At 39.7% G+C, this 26,215-nt stretch overlaps 1 protein-coding gene across 2 annotated transcripts in view; it reads right to left on the bottom strand.

Moving 5' to 3' along the window:
• Positions 1–26,215, bottom strand: part of PPM1H (protein phosphatase, Mg2+/Mn2+ dependent 1H) — a 310,397-nt gene that overhangs the window by 162,581 nt on the left and 121,601 nt on the right. The window contains exons 3-4 of one of the 2 annotated variants that reach the window (XM_020990179.2): positions 8,506–8,601; positions 5,176–5,520 (exon numbers count right to left, since the gene is read on the bottom strand). In XM_020990179.2, coding sequence (XP_020845838.1) covers positions 5,176–5,520; positions 8,506–8,601 — 441 coding nt within the window. The remainder of the gene's footprint in view (positions 1–5,175; positions 5,521–8,505; positions 8,602–26,215) is intronic. The other variant, XM_020990180.2, reaches the window with a different exon arrangement.

Here is a 26,215-nt window from a genome sequence, read left to right on the forward strand (position 1 = left end):
GTATCTCTGCAGGTCCCCACACAAGCCATGTTGGTTCTCAATCAACAAAGACTTCCTGGGGGCCTACTAAGCGCTAGGTCCTGGGCTCATAGCCTTCTTCCTTTCTCTCTGCCCATCTGAATCCTTTTTGACTTTCATGGCCAGGCTTGAATCCTGCCTCAGATATGAATCCTTCAACTATTCCAGCCCACATTTCTACTGATTAAAGTTGAACATTTAGTAAGCACTAGCATACACAAGATATTAAAGACACAAAGACAATAATAAAAACAAAAAATCCCAAATCCAAACAACTTAAGAAGTCCCTGTTTTTAAGTCAAGAGACATTTATTAATGCCTATTCTGTGCCAAATACTGTGATGGAGCTCACAATCTACATGTTTTATAATTCTACCTCATCCCTCAAAGTGTCTAGAACAGCACTGACCACATAGCATAGGTGGTCAATAAATGCCAGTTAATTGAATTTTTTGCTTCCTCACTAGAACATGAATTTCAGGAAACCAGCTAAGTGACTCAAATGCTATAAACATAAAGTCCTACATCAATCCCTTCCCCCTAGTTCCTGTCAAAACATGAGCTTGATGCCCGAGTCACTCCTTAAACCCTGACTCTAAAAAAGCAAGTTTTGTTTTTAAGCTAAGTCAGATTTTTTTATTTTGGAAGAGAGAAATGAGAAAAGAGGTCAACCAACAAAGGGAATAAAAAAACTGAGTAAAGAGATTTGTGAAATCAACCAGCAGGAAGGAAGACCATGAGGTCAGCAGTCAGGTAGGCAAAGCATTAAATCAGGATGTTCACGTAATTTTAATGTTGGATTCTCCTATCGTAATAGAACTAGAATATGCCATACTGGACACAGGTCAAAAAGAAGGTTCAGGGACAGCTAGGTGGTACAGTGGATAGAGCACCAGCCCTGGAGTCAGGAGGACCTGAGTTCAAATTACTAGCTGTGTGACCCTGGGCAAGTCACTTAACCCCAAGTGCCCTGCCCCCCCTCCAAAAAGTTCATTCCCAGGGAAAAAAATCCCAGAGACAGGAAGCTAGACCGGGAAAGCTACTAATTCCAGGCCTGTCCCTCTAAGAAGGAAGCAGGTAGAGGGGAGGCTTCATGGATAGATTAAAAGAGATATGAAGAGGCTTTACCTTGGATAATCAAAAAAAAAAAACCAGAAGCATGCTTACAAGCAAGGCAATTGGCCTATGAAAGGCAGTATAGAGAGTAAAGGAGCCAGCCTTGGAGACAGGCAGACCTGGTTCCAAGTCCCATCTCTGACATGTACTATCTATGTGACCATGAGCAAGAAACTTAACCTTCCCATGTTCTCAGGCAACTCTCTACTACTATAAACTACAGATGAGTCTGCTGATTAATGAAGGGACTCTCTAGGCCAGGAGGGCCTCACTCTAATGCAACTATAGATTGATTCTCTCTCCAAACCAAACTGTCAAAACATACACAGACACATTTGTGTGGGCGCGTATGTACATATGTTACACTGCATGTATGTATATTAATATATGTACATACACTATACATATCTACATACTAATATGATACTATTTTAGCTATATTATATAGTGTGTATACATTACGTATATATGTATATGTAGTATATATACTGTGTATATACTCTCTGAATCAGAGTTTCTTAAACATTTTTCACTTGCAAACCCTGCAGTGCTTCTTAAACCATGGGTTACACCCCCATAGTGCTGCTCTAAATGCATGGTATACATACGGGGGCGGGGGGGGAGAATTTGTAGCTGTGATTGTAATATAAGGGAAACTCTGCCTGAAAACTTATCACAAGTCTTATCTGTCTCTAAATATCAACATCTGCACATATACGTAGATGTATCTCTCTTAACCATTCTCAGCATCAAGGTTAAGGGGATCTTATTTGTCACCTTTGTGCCTAAGTTCTACTTTCTAAACTGTATTCTATATTCTGTAGAATGTAGGCAAAGCAAGGTATATGTATGTGTGTGAACACATACATGGACACACACACACACATGCATACTTGTGTGTATAGATATGCGAGCACATGCATTTACATCCTGGGAGGGTGTCTATCTTGCTTTGCCTCACCTAGAAAACTATAGAACATAGAATACAATTTAGAAAGTACAACTAAAGTACTTAAATGATTCATAAGACCCTCTAATCTTGGTGGTTATGAGAGGAAGGAGTGGGTAAGGAGAAAGGAAAAAGGGGAAGGGGGAAAGAGAGAAGATATTTTAAGAAAGAGAAAGACAGGAGTAAAAATATTGTTAGTTATTATATTTAAATAATGAGCAGGGGTGAGGACTAAAATACATATATATATGGATACATGGATATATATGGATATAGCTATAGATATGGATATGGCAAATGCAAAATTAGATCTATCACCTAAAAATTCTGCTCCATCCTGCAAACCTCAGATTTGTAGCTAGCACACGGGCAGTTTGAAGAGTAGGAGAGACTAGCTGAAGAAGTAAATGAGGAATAATAAACAAAAGGGTTTGCAGGGGTGCAGAGTTATTACTCTTAATCATGATTATTAGAAGAGGGAATAGGATATTTAAAGAGAAATGGAATGGCCAGAGACTGTGAAAGTAACTAAATTGGACACATTTTTTTTTTTTAGCCCTGCCATCTAAACCAAGAACTCAAGAATGGAACTGGCCAACTAAAAATTGAGAAACGACATTAAAGGGGACTGACACTCTTCTTCTGAATGTTCTCTCAAACGATTCTTTCGTTTTCTTTCCTGTAGCCTGTCAACATGCAGCAGACGCTAAAAGGAATCCAGAGCCGGAAGTCAGCTTTGGAGACTTGACTTAATATAATATTGGCCTCTAGTGGATAAAATTGAGAAGGCAACAACTTCATGTAAAACAACACGAAATTCAAACCCTAAAATTTACTTTGCTTTCCGTTCCTACCATGTAAACAAATGAGGTTTTTCTCTTTTCAGGGAGAGCTCTTATTCTAAAATGCTTAGAATTAGTGTCTTTAAAATGTTTATAGCTGAAATTAAGGACAAAGAGAAAAACATTTCTATGGTAGTTTCTAGACAGTTGGGTTTTATACTAAGCTTGGACTAGCAGAGGGGACTCTTCTCAATATCTGGCCCGTATGGGCCATATACTGTGACTTCCCTATTCCTTACCCCATATATGCAACGAGTTGTCAAATCCTGACAGTTGATCCCATGACAGCAGTAGCCAACCCTTTCTTTCTACTCACAGGGATCACTACTATCCTAGTTCAAATCCTCATTCACTTCACTGCCTGGAGTCAGAAAAACCTGAGTTCAAATTCAACCTCAGATACTTACTAGCTGTGTGGCCTTGGGCAAGTCCCTTTACATCTCACAGCCTCTGTTTCCTCATCTATAATGTGGGAAAAATAATAGCATCTACCTCCCAGCATTGTTGTGAAGATCAAATGAGACAGTAATTGTAAAACACTTAGCACAGTGCCTGACACACAGTAAATACTTAATAAAAGCTAGTTCTCTTCACCTTCCCTCTCACCTGGAATATTATAATACCCTTCTAAATGGCTTAAGTTTTTCCCCCTCTCCAGCCCATTTTCCACATGGGTTCCAAAGTGATATTCCTAAAGAAAAGGTCTAAAACCCCCTCCAGGATCAAATATAATCTCCTCTATCTGGCACTGAAAGCTGTTTGCAACCTGATTTCAACCTCCTTTTCCAGCATTATGATACAATATTCCATCACTCACACATTCTATCATCTAGTCAAATTAGACAAAAAGGCCAAAATATTTACCAAGTCAATCTTCTATTTTTACATTCCCACTAGCTTCCCCTACTGAATAAACAGGAGATGAGTCCTCTCCTGATATCCCCAGCAAAACTAACTTGTATTTATTTTGTAACACACACATGTTTATGCTTGAATTTACATGTCTTCCCACCATAACCTACTAACTGAAGTGGGGTCACATTAGGGAACAGCTAGGTGGTGCAGTGGATAGAGTGCTTGGCCTTAAGAAGACTCATCTTCTTTAGTTTAACTCCAACCACAGACACTTACTGACTGTGTGACCCTGGGCAAGTCACTTAACTCTGTTTGCCTCAGTTTCCTCATCTGTAAAATGAAAAGGAAACAGCAAACCACTCTAGTATCTTTGCCAAGAAAGACCCAAATGGGGTCACAAAGTCAGATATGATCAAAAAACGACTAAACAACATCAAAAATGCTGGAAAGCCAATGGGCAATTCATTAAAAGCTTTCCTGCTAAGGATGTAGTACAAGTCTGCTCTAGTTTTGCCCACAATAGTTGCTGTTTCTCAATTTCTACTTTTTAATGATAGCATCAACCCTCTCTTGCTCATTAAATCTTTTGCTGCATTTTTAACTACCCCTTACTCTTGCTTTTCTAAGTAGGTTAACACTCAGCAGGAAAAGTGTCTACAACTAAAATACAGGTTGCAAACTCTGCCAGGGCCAGCTCTTTACAGAGTGGTGTTTTTGGAAGTACAGTAATTTCCCAGATAAGACACATTCAGATTTGAAAGTGTGAAGAAGCCTGCCTTCCAAAATAAAACAGGAATCATTCTTGGCTAGCAGCACCTAAGTTGTCCTCCATTGGCATCAATAACTGAGAACAGACGTTTTTCTGCAGGATCTGGAACTGCCCAGGATGTAGAGTTGTGCTCACATGGGGTTCATAGGAAAAGTGAGTTAAAATTTTGAGCACACTGCTAAATGCTTTAAGTTCTCCTAAATACCAGGGAATTCATACACCTCAGCTTACTCCAGACACGGGAACCATTTTGGTCTGTTAGATATGTTACCAGTTGGCGTGAATATGAGCGTGCCAAACAGGTTCTTGAATACACCAGCTACTCTGCTTACTGGTCTGGGTATTCCTCTCACCACCTTCATCTCTCATGGATAGTTTATTGCTTGGCTGGGTTTTGCCAACAGCATCAACAAACCTTTGTTGACATTTGGAAGGCCAGAAGCTACACTTTGCTCTCTAGATCCCATGGAAATAGAAAAGCATGTAAGATAAGACATAGCTTTGAGTTTAAAGGCACTGAATGAAAGCACAGATTGAGGAAGCATTCTGCAGAAGGCAGGGGGCTGGGCCTAAGTGGCGTCTGCGGGGTACTTCTGGGCCCACGGTCCACAGCAAATGATACCTACCATTTCCTTGAAGGCGCTTTCAATGGCCCCAATAACAAGGCACTCGTGGGGAATCTTTTTCTCCGTAAAGAAACGTGTGGGTGGGGTGCTTGGGGAGCCCGGGGCCCCCACTCCTCCTCGAAGGGAGGCAGCCCTCGTCAGAGTCCGGCTGTTGGCTGGGTTGTTCTCAGGCTCCTCCCCCAGGCAGGTTGGGGGGAGGACTGCAGAGTTCTTCAAGATCTCTATAATGTCCTGTAGTTGCTCCACAATGTGATGCTGCAACAGCCGGGATGCCACCACAGCTGCCCCAGATCCCGCGTGCCCGTCAAAGAGGGACCAGTAGTGGAAGGAAATGCCGTCCGTGTCCTGCTTAGACAAAAAGAGACAGAGGGAAATGAGAGACCTGGGGACCATGTTCAGGGGGAACCCAGGAACCCGCTTTCAGATGAGATTAATGGTGAAACTAATAGGGCCACAGTGAACACAGCTGGTTAGCTGTCCATAATCACCAAGGCTCCCTTCTGCTTTTCCCACCCAAAGGAGGACCAAAAGGGCTTCTCCTTTTCATGAGAGGCCAAGCCTTACAGCAGAAAAAACACTGGAAGGCAAACCACAGTCTGAGATGAGCTAAGGTTAAAATCTTTAATGGAGCCAGTCAGCATAGCTCCATGTGTTTCTCTGGCTTCTTTGTGTAGCATGTGAGTAGAACAGGATGAAGATGGTGGGAGTAAGCTAGGGCTGGGATTTGGCAAGGAGGACAAGGAAAGAAGGAAACAAGTCTCTACGCTTTACAAATATCTCGTGGGATTTAATTTACACTAAAACTCTGGGAGGTAGGTATTGTTATGATCCCCATTTTACAGTTGAGGAAACTGAGGCAGACAGAGGTTAAATGACTTGCCTAGGGCCACACAACTACTAAGTGTCTGGGGCAGGATTTGAGCTCAGGTATTCCTGAATCTGGACCCAGTGCTCTATCCATTGCGTTCACCTAACTGGAAAAAACCAGTGGGGTCAAACTCAAACAGAAATGGATTCCTGGACTGCATACTGACTTTGAAAATGAGAAGTTAACATTATCTATGTTGTACTGTATTTTTATTCATTTTGTTAAACATTTGCCAATTATATTTTCATCTAGCTTGATTTGGTAGTTTTTGTGCAGGTGGCAGGCCGCTGAGTTTGACACATCTGGATTAGAAAGTAGAGTCCAGATTGACATAAAACTTCATGGGATCACAAATTCAAAACCGGGAGGTCCTTAGAAATCATCTGGTCCAGGGGTTCTTAACTGTGGAGTCTATGAGCTGGCTTTTTAAAAAAACATATTTTGATACCTATATTTCAATATAATCAGTTTCCTTTGTAATTCTTCTTTTATCTTATGCATTTAAAAACATTATTTTTAAATGTTTTATAGACTTCAGCAGACTGCCAAAGGGGTCCATGATACCAAAAACAAATTAAGAACCTTTTACCTCATTAAGCCCCTACACTTTACAAAAAGCTGAAAAAGCCAAGGGCAGAGACAGTAAATGATTTGCTTCAGATAAGTAAGTTCCAGAGCCAAGATTCAAACCCATTTCTTTTGTCTACAAATCCAACGTTCTTCCCACTACACAATACTGTCCACACATCATTACTTCGGGTCAACTCTACTTCACCATGAAGCCTGATAAACTCAGGCTTCTATTCCTGGGGAAAACAGCACCCTTTGTGATAGGTCCCCCCCATGAGATCTTAAATTCCTTGAGGTCAGGGATCATTTTTCTTTTCTGTAGCTGTCTTCCCAGAAGTGCCTGGCATATAGTATACGTCTAATAAATGTTTAATGCCTGGCTAGTTTTCTCAGTACAATACCTGATGGAAACAACACAGGCTTATCTGTCCATAATACCTGACCCAAAATGTCCAGAATTTCTGGAACGTTGTTCCTACTATGCTCCAACCCTAGGTACTATCTCAAGCTATGTTCTGATTAAGTCCAATCCCCTTGGGTTCTTCTTTCCCACCTTCAAAAGTCTCTTGTTTCTCTCATCTATTTGTTGATAATTCTTGACCTCAAAGCTGGCAAAAGCCTACAAAAGTCTTGATTTATACTACTTCTAATACCTATATGTCAGTTTCTGTCTTGATACTATAATAGCTTTTCCAAAATACACGTGTGTATTATAATAGGTAAAACAATATAAAAGGGGAAAACTTAAACCTGAACAGTGAAGGCTACTCATCATAAGGACCAAGGCCAATTTGGGGACAGAGCTTCTTCTATGAAGCTACAATCAGAAGCAATTGGATGAGTGAGATAAGGTTTGTGTATTCTCTTGTGACCATCATCAGAACCATCAATGCAACACAATAAACAATACTGTATGCTTGTTTAAAGTTATGAGGATGGTTCCTTTTGTCCAGCCAGAATCACACGGGGTGGACCTGTGAAGGTTTCAACTCAAAGCAGACATAAACCATCTTTTCTCAATCCCCAAATTTCTAATCTCTCAGAAAGGGAGAGCTCTCAGCCCATCTGGCCCATCTAGTTGTTATGGCAAGAAACTGCTGCATTAAACAGTTAACACAAAATACAAGGCAGTCCACGATTAAGTGCTAAAATGAGTGGTAATAAGAACTAATTTTGTGGCACATTATCATTGTACATTTTGTTGTAGCTCAATCATTTCAGTTGTATCTGACTCTTTGTGACCCCACTGGGGTTTTCTTGGCAAAAATCCTAGAGTGCCTTGCTATTTCCTTCTCCAGTTCACTTTTCAGATGAGGAAACCGAGGCAAATGCTTAATAAAGGCACTTATAAAAGATACTGGAGTGGCCTGCCATTTCCTTCTCTAGCTCATTTTACAGATGAAGGAAATGAGGTAAGCAGGATTAAGCGACTTGCCCGGGGTCTAAGGCCAAATATGAACTCAAATCTTCTTATCCAGACCAGGGTGCTCTAACTACTGTGTCACCTAGCTGGGTGTGTGTGTATGCGCACATGTGTATCAATGGTTCTTAATCTTTGTGTGTGTTATGGACCCTGCTGATAGTCTGGTAACACCCTTTGGATCCTTCCTCAGAACCATGTTCTTAAATGTAGAAGATAAAATGCATAGGATTACAAAGGAAACTAATTATCTTGAAATAACAGGTATCAAAATATTAAGAAAACAAATTCACAGCCCTCAGGTTAAGAACCCCTGCCCTATATGGTGGCTTGGGGCATTAGGAAAGAATTATTTTTATTTCTCAGTGGCATCTACTCATCTCATTTTGTGACAAACCCTTATTTTTTTCTTCTCCCACACATTTTTACAACCCCTTTATTTTCTTTAGTAGAGTGAAAAAGAATGTAGGACCTGGGCAGAGAACTTGAGATCAAAGCCAACTCTGTCGCTTATTTCCTGTTTGACCGTGAGGCAAGACACAACACTCTTGGGCCTCAGTTTTCTTATCTGTAAAAAATGAGGGCATTGGATGAATGACTTTAAATTCCCTTACAGTTTTAAATTTATAATCCCACGTACATTTCCATAGCACTTAAAGGTTTGCAAATGGTCCCCTCAAAAAAAATCCATGAGGTATTTAGTTTAGGTACCATTATTCCCATTATTATAGATGATGAAACTGATGCTTAACTGAAAGGCTAAATTACTTGATGTCACACAGCAAGCAGCTGTCTCAGCCTAAATTTGAACTCAGGTTTTGAGGCTCTAAGTGCAATTCCTCCACCAATATACCACACTGCCTGCCTAGCCCAGGTGATAAGTGGTATAAGGATTCAAAGGAAGGAATAGTCTATATGGGCTAGAGTATTCAGGAAAGTTCTCATGAAGAAGACAAGACCTGAACTAGGCCTTGATGGATGGCCAGAAATTGGACAGTCACATGAAGGGAATAAGGCTGCATTTGATGATGAAAACGAGAAAGCGCTCCCCCATCCTATCCAGTGGCATCTGTACACAATGTAATGGTGAAGGTAGCTGGTAAATGATGGAGAAAAAGACTCAAGGCTGACCAAGTTAGGGATGCAGGAAGAAACATGGGGGATAGGAAGGGAAACTGACTGACACAGAGTCAGCATTAGACAGAGCTGACAAAAGAAAGGGGTAGTGATCATTCCTGTTCTGAATATGAACAATAATTTCTCTCTGCTAATTCTCACTGCTAAAGAAAGGTGAGTGCAACAGCTTCTGGTTAGTACTCTGAATTCATAAGTAACTAGAAGACAGATTAGTGTTTCTTCTGCTCACACTGAAATCCCAGAACAGCTATACAGGAGTTCATATGAAAACCAGCAATATAATCCCTCACCCTAGATACAAAATAAGCCCCTTTAACAAAGCTGCTATTGGGGGACATGAACGTATATGTCAGGGCAGGGGATTTGTGCTGCAAAATATGGAAATCCATGCAATAAGGAACTGCGTTGTGACAGAATTTCATTATTTGGGGAGAGAAGGTTACTAAACTACTGTAATCCCTCTGCGCCTTCAATTAAAAACAACTGGGTTGTTCTGGAAAACAAACCAAGCATTTCTTTTCAAGAATAAAAAAATTTTGGAGACACCGAAAAAGTAAGGTTGATAAACAGTACAGGCAGAGCTATGTTATTTACCCCTTTGTTAGTCTGGGGAAGGAGATTGAAGCCCTTTTTAGAATGTTTTTTAAAAAGCAGAAAATACATAGGATTAAGGAAACCACTTAAATTAAATATATTGCTTTTTCAACCTAAGTTCATATGCCCCAGATTAAGAACTCCTGAGCTAGATGAGTTTTGAAGAGGTCAAGCAAAAATTTAATGGGGAAGTTGAAAGAAAAAATGAAAACCCAGAGGTGCTAAACATGTACTCCTGACATCCAATAATACTGGGTTGATAATTTCCCTTTTTTCCTTGGCATTCACACAGCCTTTACTTTGGGTCACCCTCTGTAGTAAACGCTGGGGCGTAAAGACAAAAAAGAAACAAAAAACCTCCCCACCCTCATAGTTTACATTCTCTTAGGGAAGACACGTATTCATGTAAATGTATACAAAATGTCTGCAGACAAAACACATGCGAGGTAATTATGAAGGGGAGGCACTAAAAAACTGATTAGTAGCATCTAGAGTCAGAATATCCAGTCTCAGCCAGGAGTGGGGACCCTGCAACCTTGAGGCCCTTTGACTAAAAGTTGATTCTGTCAAATGGCCAAACCTGAGGACCTAGAGGGTCACATGTGGCCGCAAGACAGCAGGTTACTCCTAATGTATTCAATTGTAAAAACTATTTCTTAGCAACTACTCCAGTAGGTGTTCGGGATATTTAGACCAAATTGAAACAATCTTTGCCCCGGAGCGGCCAGTGGTCTTCAGATTATAAAATATATACTAAAATCACCTGCAGGGGGTGGGAGATACTTAACAAATGAGAAAAATCAGGAAGGGCTCTTGTAGGAGGTGGTAATCTGACTCTTGAAAGGCAGCTAGAGGTTACAGTCTAACCCAATTCAACAAACATTTGTTACACATCATATGCTCAAGGTGCTGTTCTAGGAGATGAGAATACAATTCTTCTACTTACCTGATTCATGGGAGAAACTGAATTCAATAGGAAAAATTAACCAAAATATCAACTATAAAACAGAGTCCCAGTGAGGTTTCCCAATTACATTTAATTTGTTTTGGTGGATAGGGCAAGGTTATAGAATCTAAAATGAAAGATTCAGAGCTGGTGTCAACCCGAAGAATTTCAATCTGTCTCTCAGTGTATACGACGCACTGGGAAGGGGTTTTCTTCTACCTGCCAATGCAGAGTGATCAGTGGAACTATTTAAACAAAGTGGCACCTTTCACAGTTTCTTTGGGGGGGGGGAGCATCACTGGGGAGCGGGGAAACAACATAGAAAGCACAGCTTCTACATGTCTTATTTCTTTCTTGCTCCTTCCCTCTCTCAGACAACCACCACTAAACATAAAGAAACACATGCTTCTTTGGTGCTGACGCCAAGTTAGGAGGACTCATCTGATCATTCATCTCCCATTGGGTAGAACCAGACAAAACTCTCACTTAGCTCAAACTGTGAAACGCAGCAGAGACAGACAGGGATTCACTGACGCTCAATCACCACTGTGCAAATGTGCCTAGTGAGAACTCTCCCTTAGAAAGATGAGTGAGTCACCTCCCAGCTCCAACTAGTTCCGATCATGTGTCACTCTCTCTCATATCAGATGAGATAAAGAACTTTGCGGCACTGGAGAAAAGTATAAATTCCCTAAGGTGCTGATCACGACCTCAGGCTGTTCAAAGCTAGTGCTGGGAGGCTTAATGAACTTCACGGCAGGTTTGTGCATAAATTGTTTTTTTTTTTTAAGAGGCCTCACTTTAAATCCTAGATGAATTTTTGGTTTTGTTTGTTTTGTTTTTTAAATTAAAGATTACCATAGTGAAAAGGATATCTGACAAATCTGTTTTGATTAGTGTACACTGGCCCTTTTAATATCCAGCTATCTCAATGCTGCATTTATTTGGAACATCAGTTGGAGAAGTTCTCATCAGTGCCTTTTGGGTAAAAGAGTACTGAGAAGTTAGAGACTTCAACGCTCACCTCCTTTTATAGGTGACAAAGCTGTGGGGCCCAAAAAGATGAAGGAATTTTCCCAGGGTATGTCAGTTTCCCAGACTCCCAAGTCCTTTGGTAAAGGGGAGTCTGACACTCCATCTAGCGTGTACTAGACCCTGAGGCGGCGAGCCCTAGAAACACCCTGTGAGAATGAGGTCATGCTAATTCTCTTGTTTCCTCTCCATTCCAGGTCAGCGAAGATTAACAGGGCAGTGACAGTAATGAGCTTGGTGTGTCCAGATGTGCAAGTGAAGGATAATAAAAGCAGCACTTTGCTTCTGGAATTGTGACAAATCAATATATGACAAAAACCTGTTTATTTTTCAAAAGTACTACTGATGCCTTATATTGTATTTTTTTTTAAACACAGTCATTTTCTAATCTATGCCACCAAGATCTGGCCCCCCAAATCTCTCCTGCACCTTGCAACAAAGAAAAACAAGCAAGCCACACTGATAAAGCAAGACCACACGTGGTACTCCCAGTTCTCCAATGTCTCTTCTGCAAGGAGGGATACAGGTTTCATTATTTGTTCTGATATTCCAGGACTGAGACTGGTCATGTTTAATCCAAATCTGGCTGCCTTTCTGTGATGGTTTCATTTTATTACTGCAGTCATTATGTAAAACTGTCTCCTGGTTCTACTTGCTTCACTCTGAATCAGTTCATACAACTCTTTTCTGTCTTCTTGTAATCCTGAGCATCTGTTATTGGTAAATAAGGCTCTATGGCTCCTTTCTTATTCTGTTACCAAGTGCTAGGCCTTGCTGAGAAATGGGCAAAATAGAAAGCCTTGTCACTAAAGTTTAACTCCATTTTTTTGGTCTATAAAACACTTTGGACATAACTAGCCCTTGGTATTATGGAAAGATAATTGGATTCAGAACTAGGTATGGCAGGAAGATAACTGGATTCAGAGTTAAGAAATATTTGGGCTCAAATCCCACCTCTGCCACCTGCTGGATCACCATGGGCAAGGCTATTTAACCCCCTGAACCTCAGTTCTCTCATCTGTAAAATGGTGATAACACCACCTTATAGTACCTCTCTCGTGGGGGCGTGAGGATTAAATAAGATAACATTTTCAGAGTCCTTTGTAAACCTGAAAAATCAGCTGAATATTAGTACAACTGAAAAAAAGGCCATGTGTTTTGTTCAACAGGCCCTTTTCTTCTTGTTTAGAGGTGCTTTCAAGAAAGTACTAAAAAATAAGTATTCTGAAGCTGGTGTCACATAAATGTGAATCACAAGTGTTGCTCCCTAAAGCAAAGGTCACGAGAAATCACAAGGTGAGAGAAAGATAATTAAAGCAGTCTAAGTACAGCAAGAAATCAACCCAAGTGAGAGAAAAGATAACCCCTGAAGGACAATTGTCTAACACAGGTTAGCCCAATAAAGTGAGCCAATGGGCCAAGGGAATGAGATGGATGCCCATCACTAGGTAATCAGTATCACCCTCTAGTTGGTGCAACGTATAGAGGGCCGGACTTGGAGTCAGGAAGATCTCAGTTCAAACCCTCCTACAGACACAAGTACAGTTGTGACCGGGGCTCTCAGCCTCAGTGTCCTCCTCTGTAAAATGGAGCACCTACATCACAGGGTTGTTGAGGAGCACCTGAGATAATATGTATAAAGTAAGAAGGAACATATACTTTATCACCATTTCTGAGGCTCCAGGGCAAAGACTGGTTATGTTCAACTGGAATTTGGATGCTTCTTCCTGACTACATTCTGTAGTCTTTTGCAGTATGAACCTTAAAAGGCTGTATAAACGATAGCCAATGCTATTACTATCATCATCATTGTTATCATTCAGACTTGAGTGGGCTGAAAATTGCCTTCAGGAAATTGCAAAGTTCCTTTAACCAGTGGCTGTCAAACTCAAATAGAAATGAGGGCCACTAAACCACATTAAGACCACATTACCATTAATTATGTGCCACTGTATTTTCATTTTGCTAAAACATTTCCCAATCACATTTTAATCATGTTTGACACCTCTGCCTTTAATGACCGCAAATTTCTTCTATTGTGATATGGCCGAGAGTCATTCAAGACGACAATCTCCAAGGAACTGAAAAATGAATTATCAACCAGAGGGGCAACGTGGAGAAGCGCATAGTGGGTATGTGAGCATTGCTATAATACCTCCAAAAGCAGCATTAAAGAAAAAGAATTGCTGGGCATTTGGGGACACCAAGGGACAGCCAATGGGCAGCCCATGAGCTTTCCTGGCACTCTTGCAACATCAAGAGAAAGTGAAGAAGGCCCACTGCATGTTGGATAGACACAGAAATGGGTTGGCAAGGATGAGTTGCCATTGCACTGTTGAAAGGATCAAAGAGTTGGAGCTGAAAGGGAATTCAGAGGTAATCTAGTCCAACCTCTCTTTTTACACATGGGGAAACCGAGGCATAGATAGGTTAGATGACTTGCCCAAGATACCGGTGGCAGAGTCACGATTTGAAGGAAGGTCCTATGATTCCCCCTCACACCATGCCAAATCACAAGGTCATCTGAATACTGGAGTATATTTTTCTCTCATTTCACTGGTGGAAGTTACTGGTTTTAGTAGCACAGAACACTCCCAACATGGGCAGCAGAGGAAGTATAACAGGAAGACTCCGAATAGAGTCAAGAGACAAAATAAACATTAATGATACCTGAGACTATGCACATCTGCCCTGATGGGCTGTGTGGTCTAATGACTGGTTTTAATCCAAAACAATACAATGGTCCATAAACTTAGGCATTTTTTTAATCCACAAAGAAGTAACAAGCTCCCTCCTCCCATCATGTTGAGCTGTTTGAAGCTTCACAGCCTCCTCCAGAGCCACAGGACCTCATCTTCCTTCCTCATAGTCCAGTGCTGCCCATCTATCTCAGTGCCCTGCTGGGACAGACAATCTGCCTTTTCTTTGTCCTTTGAACCAGCTGGCATCGGGGCCAGTGCACTTGACTGTGCGAAGGGTGGCAGGAGGAGCCTGAAAACCCAGCTGGGAGCTGTGATCTCCATCTGCTTAATTTAAGCATGACTATAAAGGGAAAGCAGAGCCTCAGATCTAGGTCATCAGTGCTACCCTCTATTTTTTCCTCCCCAAACCTCAAGCAGGGGGGTTTGCAACCTGGGGTAAACTTTAAAAAAATTAGATATGGATATGGGGGGGAGTATGCACATGTGTGCATGTGTACATATGTAAATATGTGTGTGTAGGTATATGTATGTGTGTGTATACATATATAGGTAGATATGTGTGTAGGTATATGTGTATGTGAGTATACGTATATACCTGTAACAATATAATGGGTTTTCTTTGTAATACTATGAATTTTATTTCATGCATTTAAAAAAACATGATTCTAAGAAGGGGCCCATACGCATCACCACACTGCCAAAGAGGTCCATCGCACAAAAAAGATCCTTTCCAGTGTTACCAACCACATTAGACCCAGTAAAGAATCACTGGTTTGACATTTTCTCTGAAGGAAGCACTCTGACGTAAGACAAAAGAAGGGAAGTTTCTTAGATTTTTAATAACGTGAGGAATTCCATATATACTGCTCTGTCACAGAAAGTTAATATAGCAAAGTCTTCTCCCAAAGTTTAGGGGTTACTGAATGTATTTAGATTTTAGTTAGCTGAAACTACTTCCTTTATAAAGTATCATAGAGTAAATTTCCTATTCTACTTCTTTTCATCCGTAGAGGTTGAAGCAGACATCCAAGCTGGCTAGAGCTAAGAACAGCAAATTTAAAACCTGGAGGATCTGAAATCTCTAAGTATAAGGTCATGTGCTTACAGTGTACTAAATTTCCAATGAGTTTCAAAATAGCCATTAGTATACTTCCATTTTGTTGGGATTAAAGTCCATCAAACTAAGAAATCCTTTAGAAGAACCCAACTTATGGAATTCCCCAAACTTACATTATTTTGGATGGGGTGGGGGATTAGAATAGATGAGAAGAAAGGCTGATCACTTGCATTATATAAGAGTTCACTCTTGGGTTCTTTTTAAATAGGATTCCCTGGCACATTTAAAGTTTGACAACTTAAAAAATTTAATCTTATACACAATGTACAAAAATTCCTCTCACAAGCAACTTTCAGGAGCATATCTATAATCAAGTATGATAAATTAAATTTTTATAACAGAAAGGATAAATCTAAAAGTTCAGCGTGTCCCTTCAGGATATCACTGGAGGGTGTCCAAATGTGCCTCTGTCTGCTTTTACCCAGAAATTTCAGCAGCTGTTTGTTATAACAACAACAACAAAAGGCACGTGGTTGTTTTTTTCCACACTCTCCCTTAGGGCTCAATATAACACCAGCACCGAAATCATAAGATCACAGATGCAGAGAGCTCATTTAGAGGTCTCCTTTAGTCCAACTCCCTCAGAGTCCCACTGAGGTGAAGTGATGTGTCCAAGGTCATACCAGTTGCAACTTTGAAAGGAGGGATTTAATTCCCAGTCTCCTGATGTCAAATCCAATGCTTTTCCCATTACATCACACTACCTCCCCACTAAGGGAAAAGCCTCAATTCATTTAGGAATATTTAAAAATATAAATCCTTCCAATGTAGCTGCTTTGACCAACTCTTTCCCTCTCTCCCTGACCTCCCAAAGCTCCTTACAAGCTAGTTCTTTCACATACTGGATCTTTCCAAGACATCTTTAAAATAAGTGGAAAAACTGTTGCAGACTAATGTTTTTTGCCCTTACTTAGTGAGAGAAATGCATAGCACTGCCCCTCAGATTTAAGTACCTGCTCCCACTTTAACTTCAGTATTTGGTGCATGCTATAGAAAAAAAAAAGTTAGACGATATAACCAAGGCAAAGCATAAAGAATGCCAATTTAGAGAAACAATTTTTGGGGGAATGTGGGGAAAAAATCTCACTTTGGAAAAATATGGTATACAATATCTAGAACCAAGAGGTAGTATAATCTGTAACAGAAAATGATGGAGGCCTTTCCAATAAGATCAAGGGTAAAATAAGGTTGTCCAATAGTACCACTATTATTTGATGTATTAGAGATAGTAACAATGCAAGACAAATAAATTGAGGTAATAAGCATAGGCAAAGAGGAAACAAAATTATCTCTTTTTGAAAATGTTTTAAAGACTCCTGGAGATAGAATTAAAAATTAATTGAAACTATTGATAATTTCATCAAAGTTGCAAGATATAAAATAATCTGATAAATCATCAGCTCTTTGATATTTTACCAACCAAATGAAGATGGATACAAAAAATAACATTCAAAATTACTACAGAATGCAAAAAATATCCAGATGTCTACTCTTCATGACATTCAGGAAATAATAACTAGCATTTAAACAAAACCCACTATGTCCAGACACTATGCTAAGTGCTTTGCAAATATCTTATTTGATCTATTACAACAATCCTGAGAGGTAAGTGCTATTACTATCCCTATTTTAGAGATGAAGAAACTGAGTTGATCAGTGGGACAGATTAGGTAGCACAATTAAGAGGGCTAGGTCTGGAGTCAGGAATAGCTGAGTTCAAGACTGACACTGGACACGTTTATTAACTGAGTGACCCTACTCAAGTCATCTAACTTCTGTTTGCCTCAGTTTCCTCAACTGTAAAATAGGGATAATATCATCTATCTCCTAAGACTATTATGAGGATCAAATGAGATAACTGTAAGGCACTTAGCACACTGCCTGGCACATAGCAGGTGCTATATAAATGTTAATTATCATATCATCGTTATCATTATTATTACTTAGATTAGGAATGCAAAGTATGAACAATGGTAGCACAATATTTGATAAATTCAAGGATCCTGGATGCTATGTTAAAGACTCATGGAAAGCAATTTGGAAGAAAAGAGGTTTACACTACCATATTTCATTATAAGCTCCAAATAGATAATAACCTTGGTAAAAAATAATAAACAAATTAGATGGACAAGGAAGGAGACAGTTTTCTAACAATGGATAGGGGAAGAGTTATTGACAAACAAGGGACAGAGATGATCATGAGAAAGAAAATGGACAATTTTAATCACATAAAACTGAAAAGCTTTTACGCACAAACAAAATCAATGCAGCTAAAATTAAAAGGTGAACAGTTAAAGCAGGGGAGAAGCTGGGAAGGGGGTGGGGAGAATCTTTGTACCGAGTATCTCTGAAAAAGGTCTGATGCCCAAGAAATATAAGAAATTGGCTTGAATATATAAGAACAAAAGTTCTTATATAAAAACAAGACTTTAAGAACAAGAACCCCCCAATAGATAGATGGTCAAAAGCTAAGAATAGACAGTTCTTAAAGCAAGCTAATAACCCTATGAAAATGTTTCAGATCACTAATAAGACAAAAAAGGAACACAACAATTATTGGAGGAACTACGAGAAAATAGACACACTAACGTACTCCTAATGGATTTGTGAAATGTTCCACATATTTTGGAAAGTAAAATCTCAAAAGTCACTAAATTGTATAGCCCCTTTGACTCAGCAGTACTATTACCATGCATATACCCCAAAGACAGCAAAGATCTAGGGCAAGATCTAATATGTATAAAAATATTCATAGCAGTACTTTTTAATGTAGCAAAGAAAACAATACAAAAAAAAAGAAAACAATATGTGTGTCCATCAATTGGGAAACACTTGAACAAATTATGGTACATGAATGTAATGGAATAGTATTGCACTGTAAGAAATCAGGAAAGGGACAGATTCGGAAAAATCAGGGAGTATTGATATGAACTGATAGATAGAATTAGGTGTACAGAACTTGGGACAACAATTTCTAAATGACTACAACATTGTAAAAAAACCCAAATTTGTAAGGCTTGGTATCCTGGTCAATGATATCATCAACCTTGACTCCAGAATATTGGTAAGGCATGTTTCTGATCCCTTAATAATGAGGCAATAGTCTATGGGAGCAGAATGAGATATGTTTTTCGACACTGTCAATTTGTAGTTTTGTTTTGCTTGAATATAACAACTTGAAAAAGGAAGATTTGGGGGGTTGGTAAGGAAGGATTATGGGGAAAAGGGGAGCTAGTTAAAATGGTGCCTAAAAAAGGAAGAAAAGAGGATCAATGAAGCATTTAAAGAAAAGGTGAAGAGAACAGAAGGTTCAGAGGACCACAAATGCAAGTAAGATAGTTTTGAAGTCTACATGCTGAACTGAATACACATTTAAAAAACACAACAAAGTGTAGACAATGAAATTCACAGTTCCATATATAACTCATTATTCAGGTTTTTAATATATGGAAATGTTCATGTTTATGAAAGTCAGAATAATAAAAAAAAATTTTTTTAAGCTAACTGGAAAAATAGTTCAGCAAAACTAATACATCAACTGAGTCTGACAGAATATATGACATTCCACACCCATAGTCCCCTACTTCTACATGGGGGGGGGGGAAGAGGGTACATTTTCTCCTCTCTTCTTCAAGGCCAAGGTTTTTCCAATATAATCACATACTGTTCAGTCCTCAAAGTTAATTGAAAAACAAAGTATGACTGTAATAAAACAGGTGTTATATACATGATATAATCAATGAAACCTGGTGAGACTTCTAAGGTATCACCTTAGCTCTTCCTTGCAAAGCCTGAGAGAGATACTGAGTCACAGGACCATAGGTTTACAGCTAGAAAGATCATCATCCTACTCTTCCAATGGACACAGTATATATTTGTGGTATAGTGCAGCGCTTCTTAAACTGCGGGTATTGACTCCATATGGGGCCATGAAAAATTTGGCAATAGTAAAAGGTTTCTAAATGTGCAGTGACCAAAAATTAATTAAAAATCAAATACATAATGAATCTGAGGTATTTCTGGCAGTGCTTTTGTTGCACTGCACAACTTCACTGCAATCTTGGTTCTGAACACAAAGCACACACACTTTGCACTATGCAATTGTCACACCAAGCAATGACAACAAAAGCTGCTAAAATGCAAAAAGGGATTTCAAGTGGAAAAAGTTTAAGAAGCCCTGGTAGAGTATGCCCCAGGTTTATGGGGAGAATATTTTGTAGGTGCTACTTTTACTACGCCACCTTAATAAATGCCTCTGCTAAAGGTAAATATGTCAACTGCCTAATTGTTAACAGGAAGCACACCAGTAGGGGCTCATGAGCTATGACACTAGGAGCGGTACATGGCAGCCACTTCCCAACCCCCCACCTGCATGCTCATAGGAGCATTTCACAGATTTACAGCTTAAAGGGACTTCAAGGAGCCAACTCGTCCAAATATCTTTTATAGATTTGAAAAGGGTCCTCAGGGAAGTTATACAACTTGCCTGAGGTCACACAGAGAATAAGCATCAGTGGGAGGGATCTGAACTCAGGTCCTTATACTGCAGAGTCAGTAGTTTCAGTAGTAGCTTCTCTTGCAGTAAACTGACTCAAACCACAGAGTAGCACACATGGAAGCCAAGACAATCCACAACTCAAATTCCAAAGGGATACGAGATCCTCTGTCTCTTTCTGAAGTCCATACAAAGCAACCCACTGTGCATGATTTTTCTACTTGGCTGGGCAGGTAGCTCAGCTGGGCTCCACAATCTATTCATTTCTGCAGCTTCATGCTTGAGTCCATTGCCACCTCTCTATTCTCAGGCAAGGGGTCCCTATGCTTCCTCTCTCAAGTGACCACCTTTCTGTATCCATGTCAGTCTGGAATGGCTGTCATTGCTCTCTCAACACTGTCTCCAATTCTCTCTATTTGCTAGATGAGGTGTCTTCCCACTGGGCAAGTTATGGGGGGGAAAGGAGAAGAGAGTACCCTCCCCCATCCCCATACTTCAGGCTCCTGGCTAGAAACTCCCAGTAGAAATAACAACTTGGCTTTTTTTTTTAAATGGCCCTCAAAGTTATGGCCCATTTTCTGCTCAGCTGACCATGTTGCCCCTTATGACTCATTTAGAGAAGTGTTCCTACCTCCCTAGTGCTCACTAAGACTATGTTAACACATTAAAAAACTTATCAACTATGAGTATATATTTTGACTACATCAACTGATTTGGAAATGGGTGAAGAACCTATGCTCTCTCACTTATATTTGGTAATATGTTGCAACCTCTTTACATCCACCATGTATTTCTTCCATTGCCATCTGTGTGGTCTACACTTTGATTCTTTCAAGATCACGATCCTCCAGCAATAAGAGTTAAACTTCCATACAGGAAAAATTAAATGTATGAAAAAGTCCTATTGATTGTTAGCCAATACAGCTGGCCCATCAGGACATAGATCTGGGAACAGGAATTTTAACCCTTGTTTGCCATGGATGTCTTTTGACAGTATGGTAGAACCTATGAACCTTTTCTTAGAATAATGCTTTAAAATGCGCTCAGACACACACACACACACACATAATTACATAGTATTAGAAAGGAAACCAATTATATTGAAAATAGTTATCAATATATCTTAAAAGTTCTCAGACCTCAGGTGACTTTCTGTCGTTAGATGTTAAAAGATGGACAATTAATTCGGGCACCAAAGACTGAAGGAGAAATCGAGTGGTCTTAGACTGCATTTTTGAATTATACAAAGTATTTAATTACCCCAAGTTTGGGGGGGTTTTTTTGACATTAAAAAAATCATCTTTTTCTCAAGATTCTTCTCGGTAATTCTCCAAAACCAAGGTTCTATATGACTGTGGATCATGGAATGTCACAGTTTCATGTTTTGTAAAAAGCTGTACAAATGGTAACAATTATTCTTCCCACTCAAACAGCCTGGTACTCAAACCAACACCATGTGAACACAGCAAATAATAAAAGAGTTTCTGTGTTAACTTTTTATGCTAAATTTAAGGCACTGGGCAAGCTCCCCTGGAGTTAAGAATTCATTATTTTTCATTTTCATTTTTCATTCTTATTAAGGGCCTCCCTTCTAAAGCAATTCTCAACAAGGTCTATGCGCAAGGGGCATGAGGTACAGGCAAAACATTCCAAGATACTTGCAGTCAGGAGACCCAAAGAGAATAATTAATATCTGAAATCCTTCCACGATGTCCTCCCCCAAGGACAGAGGAGGACTGCAGTATTTACACAACAGTTCAATTACTTAGTTTGCTGAGCTGGCAGGATGCTGGGAAGAGAAGAGAAAAGATAAGACTTCTCTGGCTCAGTGGTTTCCAAACCCATGCTACCAATAGCCGAGCTTGAAAAATAGGGTGTTAGGTTTTTGTGTTTTTGTGTTTTTTTTTAAGGGAAAACTTTCTCTAGTTTTTGCAACACATACTTTCAGAAAAGTGTCAAACATTCTGGAGCCAATTATTACTTCCATCCAGTCCAATTCTTTTTTGAGCTTGGCTTGGTTTACCTTAGACTCCCCAAGTCCATTTAAATCTGCAGATATAACTAGGAAATAGTGAAGACATTAAAAGGAGATGATTAAGAATCAAATGGATGGATTAATCTAATTTGATCCTAGGAATGAATAAAGGAAGGGGCCATAAATCATGCTTTCTTTCCCATACAAATTTTTTTTCTAGCTTACCTGACTTTTCATACCATATCTATCAATAATTAGAAATAGAGCAAATTATTTCCAAAAGGTTCCACCTATTTTTCTGCCGGGATTCTTCCTAGACAAACAAGTTCAAGGTGAAACTGAAGCAAAGAAGCTTCTATCACATTCCTATTTCTCTTCCTCATTCCTTTCCAGACTTTCTCTACTATGCCTTTTCATCCTGGAAACTTAATTCACCTCCAGACTTCACACACTGGATATAGTCTCTGCACCTGTGGCTTTCCCCCTTTAATTGCCTGGTTCTTCCCAGAATCTCCATTTTAAGGAGGAGGCCCAGAATAACCATGTCTTCATTCCTCTTTATGCCTTACTCCTGACTCTCCAGGTCTCCACAAAGGGCACTTTCATCTTTTCCTCCCAATTCCCTTTTGTGAATTGTGTTCTCCCATTAGAATGTAAGCCCCTTCAGGGGCAGACCTGACTTTCTGCTTTATATTTGTATACCCAGACCTTAGCACATAGCAATAAAGGCTTTTGGACTTGCCTTGGCGGCCATTCCATAGTACTACAGGGTTACCACAATGTACAAAGTACCCTGGCATTGAAGCTTTAGTTACATTTTACTTTTGTCATTTTTCTTAAGAGATTCTACTGATGTTTTGTTTTTATATCACCTTGATTTTCTTGTGCTTCCCCTCTACACACACACTCCAACAGTGATCCTTTATAATAAAGTTTGTTTTTTAAATAGAGCAAGGGGGAAAAACAGCAAAACCAATCAAAACACAGAAAAAACCTGAATGTGTCACACTGCACAAATATGGATCCCCTCCCCCAAACAGAAATGCACACACACACAAACCTTTGCAAAAGGGAGAATGGTGGTCTAGTAATAAAGCTTTCGTTGAGTCCATGGCAATACAAGGTTAGATTCAATATTTTTGTCACAGATTTTGCTCAAAGGACACCAGCACTTGCTGGGGTCAGAAGCAGAGGGTTCTCTGGCTGACCTCAACCACAAATTTGGACCTTGTCAATTCGTATTGTGAGAAGTCACCCTTCTAAAAATCACAGTTTTAGGTTCCCTGGAGCCAGGAGATAATATACCTAAAAGAAAGCACTCCTTTCCTGCCTCAAAAAGTCCACGATGTGGACCAGAAAACTTGTTTGCATTGTATGCTCATTCCCAAAAGCGTCTGACAGTAAACTCCAAGAGATTATTGACAGAAATGCGGGTGGGGTCCTACTGGTCCAACACACAGTTGGTAGTTAGTCAAGGGCCTCATAGACCACACTACAGTCTGGTTTATAGAACGTGGGATAGAAAAGAGGGTAGCCAAAGAGTCCCCCTCTCCCCCCAAAATCCTCCTTTGCTAATTGGATTGCTTTAAGGTTACTTGTTTTTCTTTTCTTTTCTTTTCTTTTTTTAAAGAAAAATAGAGAGAAACAAAGGTACAAAATGCAAATATTTAAGTGAGGCCAGTTAAGGGCAGGAAATAACTTTGAAAGACTTTCAAATATTTATGCCCCTCCCCCATTTCCTCTAACTTTCCCCTCCCCCACCTCATTCCCATCAGATCCTAGATGACTTAAAATTCCCATAGTGCTTCTCAAGTCTCCACTGAGAAAGATAATCAGCTTTTGTGTCCCCTGCTGATGAACTTGGCCAGGATGCTGACACAGCCATCCCTTGTTATTGCAATTAGATACTTAACTAACAGATTTTTCAGTTCCCAAACACTTTGATGTGTTTTGACTAAGCTAAACAACATAAGGATGATCCTAAGGAAATAGACTTGGAATGCATTTATACACAACTCCAGTCATAACCACCTCCCACCCCCACCTCCCATCACAACTCCACCCCCCCCAATCCACTCTTCTAAAGCCAGGGAGTTTAATAAAAAACAACAACAACAACAACAACAAACCACACAATTAACCTATACAGCCTGGATATAATGGTCATAAGCCCAAGACAAGACTCCTATCTGAAGACCAGAAAAAAAGGGTTTCCTAATGTCTTTGCCTCAGATAGAAATACTGCTCCACTTTTAAATTTTCTTCCTTCCTTATATCAAAATTGGTTCATGCCCTTCTCTTTCCTCACCTTTCTAGAGTCCTTGTATAAAGGGACATTTTAGCATCCTAAAGTTAAAACAGGCCCTGGCCTCATTATCCTGAGCAACTGTCCTTGTGAGTATATCCAGTTCCATTTCTTTCTGATTCCACGTGTTTGTGAATCAAATGAGAGGAGGCCTGGCACTCTGAAGAGGACAAGACCCTGGCTGCTCAAAGCCAGTGTGACTGTGTGTTGAAGACCTTGGTGCTTTGAGACTGCGAAGAAACCCCAATACTGGCCATTGGGCAAAAAGTTTTTCTATCACACTGTTTTGAATGGCTTTGAGTCAGAAGGCAGGCAGAAACTCTACCTGGGGCTGCCTCATTTGTTTGCTCTTTCTTGGTGGTACACGAACTAGTATCTACCCTAAGAGGGACCAGGCTTGGACAAACCCTTGTGAATTCAAGAAGATCTGAGGTCTTGAGATTTTTTGTTTTAGTTACAAGTGATTAGAGGCAAGAGAACATAATAACCACAAAGAGAATGGGCCTGAAAACGAAGTATTTTGTTAGAAGACAGAGACAGGAAGTTGTTTGGACAGTGCAGAACCAAGGTGAATTGTAATAGTATCTATTTAGCAACCCTGAAAACTGTTTTATGATATAACATATACATATATCAATATATTCTATTATATATAGATGATATTATGATAAGTATCAAACTCCCATGAGAAGATAACTAGTTATAAACAAAGTTAGTGAATCCAGTTTTAATTTTTTCTGTCAATGCAGGCTGTGAGTCTTGTGTGTTATTTAGCATTTGATTTCTGTGTAGGAAATAAACACCTGTCCCATACATACTATATAGAATATCTTTCTATTTCCCCTTTTTTTGGAAGACCCTAAATATGAGGCAAAATCTAAGATATATATAAATGTATATGTATATAATTTTTCCCCAGTATAGAGGTATTTTTCAAATGAGTCAAAAGATATAAGAAAAGATATCTAACCCACAGAATTGAACATAATGGGCTCAGTGTCCTGGGACCAACAGCTGTTAATGTTAGATGAGCAATGCCTCAAGAACCTTTGAAAAACAATAAGACAGAAGCAGATTCAGAGAATGTTAGATTTAGACATTATTCAGAGGTCATCTACCCTGACCTCTTAATTTTATTCAGGCAGGTCCAAGAAACCGAATGCCTGCATACCATTTTTCACGCCACCACACTAGTCAGTAAAAACTGGAAATCAGATTGCCCCCTGGCCCCCATCATTCCTATTCTATCATTTATCTTCAATCTCTCCCCATTGACTGGCTGCTTCCCTACTGACCACAAACATGCCTACCTCTCTCCTACCCTCAAAGAATCTAGCTTCTAAGTAGTATCACTTTTGGCATCTTTGGTACAAGGCACACTCCTGGAGGTTGGGAACAAGTAATGAGGTCATTTTTGGAGACAATTTTCAGTGACTTCTATCCACCAACCACTTCCATCCTTACCTTCCTCAAAACCCTGGCCTGATGGGTGACATGGCATGGGATGGTCCCACTAGAGAAGCAGAGTTTAAACACACAACTCTCATACACAGGCCAGCCATAATGTTATCCCACCCTTGGGGCTGTCTAAGAGAGGAAGTGGAAAAAAAAATACCACCCCAAGCTAAAACTCTAAGAGGAACTTAATTTGGTGGTGGGAAGAGAGGGTTCAGGGGACTGGAAGAGAGATGTCATCATTAATTGGCAATGGCCCAGAGGGCAAGACTTTCTTTACAGCAATTACCAGGAAGAGTCAGCTTCTCAATTTTATGTTCTACTAGAAAAGAATAATTCTGTTCATCCAATTATCTCATTTGTTTCTCAAAGCTACTCTGTGAGGAAGGTAGCATCAATCCCAATTCAATACAAACCACAAAAT

Source organism: Phascolarctos cinereus, unplaced genomic scaffold (genome assembly GCF_003287225.1).
Source record: "Phascolarctos cinereus isolate Bilbo 61053 unplaced genomic scaffold, phaCin_HiC Scaffold_1;HRSCAF=81, whole genome shotgun sequence".
Lineage (NCBI taxonomy): Eukaryota > Metazoa > Chordata > Mammalia > Diprotodontia > Phascolarctidae > Phascolarctos > Phascolarctos cinereus.